This window comes from Pteropus vampyrus, unplaced genomic scaffold (assembly GCF_000151845.1).
Source record: "Pteropus vampyrus isolate Shadow unplaced genomic scaffold, Pvam_2.0 Scaffold104, whole genome shotgun sequence".
In the NCBI taxonomy this organism is placed as follows: Eukaryota; Metazoa; Chordata; class Mammalia; order Chiroptera; family Pteropodidae; genus Pteropus; species Pteropus vampyrus.
This window is the reverse complement of record NW_011888885.1, coordinates 19373-25187: the sequence shown is the minus strand read 5'-3', so window position 1 is coordinate 25187 and position 5815 is coordinate 19373. Positions and strand designations below refer to the sequence as shown.

The window sequence follows — 5815 nt, the reverse complement described above, 5'->3', positions numbered from 1 at the left end:
CCAGCAGGCTGTTGAAAGCATAATCAAATCAGAACCCTGGTTTTCTGAGTTACGTAATTTTGCAGAACTGACACAGAGGCTCCTGGGAAAAGCTGCCTGTCCTCCTGTTAATTTTAAGGTCCATTTATAAAATTAGAAGCTGTGTTGAGCAGTTGAATATGAAATGGAACTTGTCTATTAAAGGGTTTTTTTTTTTTTTTTTTTTTTTGGCCAGATAGCCTTATTTAACCTTTCTGTGTTTCAGAGGTTGGTGGCCTTGGCCTATGGTGCCTTCATGGAAAAAGTTCTAAAAATAGCTCCTGTTCGTTGTTGAATAATGACTCGGGAGGGTGGATGGTAGAGTTTCCAACTTCTTTCAGTCAGCAGATTGGACAGAGGGTGGCCAGTGCACAGAAAAGCTGTAGGCTTGAGCATTCGGTACTGCTGTGGTTGTTGGTGGCTCTGGGTTTGGTGACTGTTACATACAGCATGCTCGTGTCTCTTGATTGCCTTCCCATTCCCCACTTTTATTCCCAAAGCCTCTAACTAATCCCTGACTTGCAAACAGGTAAATGAAACCTGCAAGATTCAGATCCTCGTAAGATTTTTGTGTCAGATGTTCCTTATCCACGGGACCCAGGAGCCCTTTTGTTCCTATCCTAGCAGAGTATGAAGGACGTGCATAGTTTAAAACACACTTGGGTACTCTTCATTCTGTTTCAAGGCAATATCATAATGTGGTAGAAGGAGCGCTGGCCAGGGGCTGGACCCTGGAGTTCAGGTTTCTAGTGCATGTGACCTTGAATAAGACTTTAGAAAGTCAAAAGTACCCTCAAATGGAAGGTTTTTGATTCCTCTTTCTTCCCTACTCTTTGACAGTGGCAAAATGCTTGATAAAATCTGAGAGTTGGATGAAATGAAACAGTTTATCAGGGTCCCCTGCCATCTGGGTAGGTGGTGATTAAAAATGGCCAGCCTCACGCTTTGTGGGGAGGGCTGTCTGGGGCGGCACTCAAGGTGAGTGTGTAAAGAGGCTTGGCTTTAGGGGTGGGCCAGGGACTGCTGGGCAGCTGGGGAACGCCTTTGAAAGCAGCACTCCCCAAGATCTCATTAAAATGTTTCCTCCGATGGATGGAGCTGGAGCAAAAGGGTTTCAGAAGAGAAACAAGCTAAGGCTGGTAGGAGACAGTGAGCTATGAATTTAGGGGCAATTAAAGCAGAAAGACTTGAGCGTGTGATTTTTTTCTTTTTTTTTCCTTAAACAGTGCCCTGTAGTTATCCACCTTTGTTCTTGGTGGTTAATTTAAAACAAGCATAATCTTTGTCTAGTAGCCTGGCTGCCAGAGTTGAATGTATTTATGTTCATGACTGTTCGTTTGCATTGCCCAGGGACCCATCAGTGCCAGAATATGTTACTCTGGTCATAATTTGGCTCTGCTGATGTCTTCTGGCACCCCTCACCCCACCCTCTACCCAGTCCTTGAGAAGTCAGACAGCATGAATCTGTAGATTTTCCTTTGAAGTAGATAATGTAATAACTGGTCGATGTCATCCTAGCAACAGTGGGACATGCTAGAATCCTGGTCCTGTACCTACCTTGCAGTCCTCACGAGACTGAAAGGAGAGAGCTGGCCCACCACCCTGCCTTTAGATCAGTCACCTCCTAAACCGGATGAAAGCATCAAATCTGTGCTAAAAGACCCCAGGAAATGGTGGGGCAGCCTGTTGTCCATTTGGATTTTTCTCAGCCTTTTCACTGTGAGAGAAGGTGTTGTCGAATTCAGCTCAGAGCCTTCAGAGATGTATTTGCAGTTCATCTTCCCCTGAATTGTCCAGCTCGAAGGTGGAAAACGGTGTTATACTTAAGAGGCAAATACATTTTTAAATTAATTAATAATCAGTGATGTCAGGGTCTGCAAACTGCCCATGGGTCAAATCCGGTCCACCACCTATTTTCATAACTAAAGTCTTATTGGAATCCAGCCATACTCACTTGTGTCATCTATGATTGACTTCCTGCTATGGCAGCAGATTTGAGTAGTTCCAACAGAGATTGTAAGGGATTTACTATCTGGCCCTTTATGGAAAAAGTTTGCTGACCGTTGACGTATGTAATGAGCACCTACTGTGTCCCAGGAACTGTTTGAAGCACTGGGGACGCAGCAGTGAACTTAACAAAGTCCTGGTGGCGAAACACGAACAGATACAGATGTAATATGTCAATTTGTGATAAGTGCTCTGAAAAAATACAGCAGAGTAAGGGCATAGGGACTGAGATGGGGAGGAGAGAGCTATTTTAGATACGGCTGTCAGGTAAGACCTTTATTGGGAGATGCCATTTGTGTGGATGGCCTTATGAGTGCTCTCTGGGGACAGTGCACAGAGATGGCAGAGGCCTAGAGGCAGAAGCTTGCTCGTGTGAGGATTAGCAGGGAGAGCCTTGTGGGCTGAGTTAGGGGCTGGCTAGCAGAAGGAGCCAGGGATGAGTAGGAAGGGAGACCGGCTCATATAAAACTCTAATAAGGACGCGGACATTTATTCTTCATGCAGGGGGAAGCCGTGGTAGGGTTGTAAGCACAGGGTTGACAGGAGACGGCCCGTATCTTAGAAGTACCACCAGATGCTGTGTGGCGTGGAGACAGCAGAGGAACAAAGGTGAAAGCCAGGTGGCCGGTTAGGAGGCTGCTGTAGTTGTCCAAGGACCAGGTGGTGGTGAGGAGGTGGGGAGAAGTGGTTCCGTTCCAAGTAGGTCTTGAAGGTAGAGCTTGTGGGATTTGCTGAAAACTGGGATGGGGGGAAAGGAGAGTCAAGAGTAAGGCCAAGGGCTTTGGCCTGAGCAAAGCCCATTTCCTCTGACAGGGAGGACGGGCAGGAACGGCTTCGGAGGTGAAATCGACGTTTGGAAACCTTTCCACTTTGGGTGCATCTTAAAATTAATGCATATATTGAACACAGTGGTATTTCTTTTTTCCTGTAAAAGCTGACAGTAATCAGTGTTGCTTCTTATGGTTGTTTTGACATACCGGGATTGAGAAAATATTGTAGGAACCATCTGTTGAGCTCTCAATGTGCCAGGAGCCAGAATCTGAACGAGTTATCTATTGCTGAGTAACAAATTATCCCAGAATTTAGCATCTTAAAATAGCAAACGTTATCTCACAGAGTATCTGAGGATCTGGAAGCTGGAGTGGGATTAGCTGGGTGGTTCTGGCTTGGGGCACTCACGAGGTTGAAGTCAGGCAGCCAGTCAGGTCTGCCGTCACCTGGAGGCTCGACTGGGCCTGGGGGGGTCAGCTTCCGGGTTCACACGCAGGGTTGTTGGCCGGAGGCCTCAGTTCCTCCGTGTGGGGACCTCTCCGGAGGTGCCTGAGAGTCCTCATAATACTGCAGCCAGCTTCCTCCCGACCTTAACAACCACTGTTTCTTTCAGCTTTTAAAATGATCCTTTCAGCTTGGCTTTTTAACCTAGATTTCCAGATGAGGAAACTGAGGCTCAGGAAGATTGGTTACGCAGAAGCCAACAGTTAGATCAGGACTCTATCACTGGTAAGGCAGACTCCAACCTCAGTTTCTTTTCCAAGGCCCCACAGAGCTGCTCATGTTTTTCCAATGCTGTGATCTAGGATTGACGCCAGGAACCTCTTCGGGGTCATTATGTTTCACTTCAAGTGTTTGATGGTGTTGTGTGGTCCATGCTAATAATCATGGCTTAAAAAAAATTAATCATCTTGTTGTCTTTGAGGCTCGTTTTGTCTTCAGCCCCTACTCCCCACCCTGTCGACTTCACTTTCCTTCCTTACACTTGAATCTTCCTGGCTGGGGCGTCTCAGAGGCTGGGCTGTGTCCTCTGGGAAGGCGCCTGCCTTTGTGTCACCGGCTAGCCGTGGTGCTCAGGCGCAGCAAAAATCCCTGGTGGCTGTTCCTGTGGTGGCTGCCCCCTTGGCAACAAGTGGCTGGTGTTGGCATGACTCTGAGTCCTTGGCTGGGCAGTGACGTGGGTTAAGGGGTCCTCCGTTTCATGTCATGCATTGGTCTGTTGCCAAGAGAAAACTGGCTCCTCCTTTCTACAAGTAACGGTTATTAATATTTTTTTTCTCCAAATTAGAAAATGAATGCCTACTCCTTACAGAAGATTTAAAATATATAGAAAAATGTAAAAAAGAAGGTTCATAAACCCACTACTTAGAGATAACTAATGTTTTGGTGTATTATTGTTTTTGTGAGTACATGTGTATTTAAAAACAGAGCTGGAAAAAGTCCAGAATTGGAATCATATCACGGTTGTGTGTGTGTGTGTGTGTGTGTGTGTGTGCATTTCTGTATTCAACTTTTTTCGTTTAATAGTGCTTTGTAATAATTTTCACATGTGCATCAGGTTGTTGTAAAAACGTAATTTCTTTTCGCTGCATAACATTCCATCATCTCGATGTAAAATACAGATATATTTTAAATATGTCTTACTGCCAAGAACAAGATCTGTAGGATGTAATTTCATACCACGCAGGATAGCACAGAGTAGAGCAGAAAAAAAGATGCTACTTGAAGTTAGAGGGCCTCAGAATTACTTAAATTCTGAGCCTCAGTTTTCTTATCTATAATATGGGAACAATACTATGTACCTTATCGTTGGCAGAATTAAATGGGAAAATGCCTGTACAAAGCTTTCATAAACTGCAAGTTTTGTTATTTTTGTTAAAGACCCTGGTTCTGTTTCTTCCGTATCAGTTGTCTGGATGTCCCATACTCATGCCTTGGGAATCATGGCTTTTGAATGTTTCTTCACTCTGAGTATCATCTCGTCTTTAGCAGATGCATTAAAGGATATTGTGTTGGTCAGGGAGGTGGTTTATGCTATTGGATGGATGGCAGTCCGTTTGACAGAGAGCTGGGTGTGATGGAGGTGACTCCAGGAAGTTTTGATGATGGAAGGGAGAGAACCCTTTCCTGACAGGGTTTTGGGAGCTACAGGTGGTGGTTGTGTGAGGGGTGCTTTCTACAGTGAGGAGCATCCTGTGACTTGTTCATCGCCTTGTACTGTGCTGGTGCCTCTCTAGAAGGGACAATGGCGATGGGTATGCGGGTCTTGAGTTAAGAAAAATGAGGAGGAAGTGAGAGCTTGTCTCAGCTCTCTGTGTGGTTGAAGGAGCGCATGTCAGAATGTACACATGGTGACGGCACTGGACCACTTTTGTTTATTTTGATCCTTTTATCCATCTCCACATTGAAGGTAGACTTCTTGAGATGAAGACCCTCGCCCATCTTGTTTGCGCTGTATTCTCACTACCTAGAATGCTGTTCTTTATGTGGTAGGTGCTCAATAAATGAGTGTCAGATGAGTGGCTGAGACGAGGAAGACGTCCACAGAAAAAACGACCAGCCAGACCAGAGGCTCTTGAAGTGAGGTGCCAGAGGTTTGAGCGCAGACACAGGTGTCCTGGTTAGTTACCCTGGGTTTTTTTTTTTTTGTTTTTTTTTTGTTTTGTTTTTGTGGCTCTTGAGATGAGTGGGGATGACGAGCCCCACCCTGCAGGCAGTGGGGGCATGTGATAATATATTTTATGCTGACTGCTGTCCACGGGGCCTGGCAGAGAGTAATGGGAGACTCAATCTTTCGGCAAACAGAGGAGGCTCTGGGGAAAGGCAGAGAAGATGCGCTGGCCACACAGCCACAGTAGTGCCTCTGCAGTTTGTTGGCAGTGAAATATGGGGCACGTGGCCTTTCCATGCCCATATTTCTATTCAGGTGTCCATGAGAGCATAAATAAAGACTAAGTGGCTTGGCAGGCCCCACAAAGACTTGTTGCTCCCAGTTGCTTGGGGACCCTGGAGGCTGCAT

The 5815-nt window shown here is 45.8% G+C and overlaps 1 protein-coding gene across 1 annotated transcript in view; it reads left to right on the top strand.

Moving 5' to 3' along the window:
• LOC105295367 (RNA-binding protein Musashi homolog 2) overlaps window positions 1-5239 on the top strand; it is a 69455-nt gene extending 64216 nt beyond the window's left edge. Inside the window, exon 6 of the mRNA XM_023533513.1 lies at window positions 5207-5239. Within this exon, the coding sequence (XP_023389281.1) occupies window positions 5207-5224 (18 nt within the window). The 3' untranslated portion in view covers window positions 5225-5239. The remainder of the gene's footprint in view (window positions 1-5206) is intronic.
• The last annotated feature ends 576 nt before the right edge of the window (window positions 5240-5815 follow it).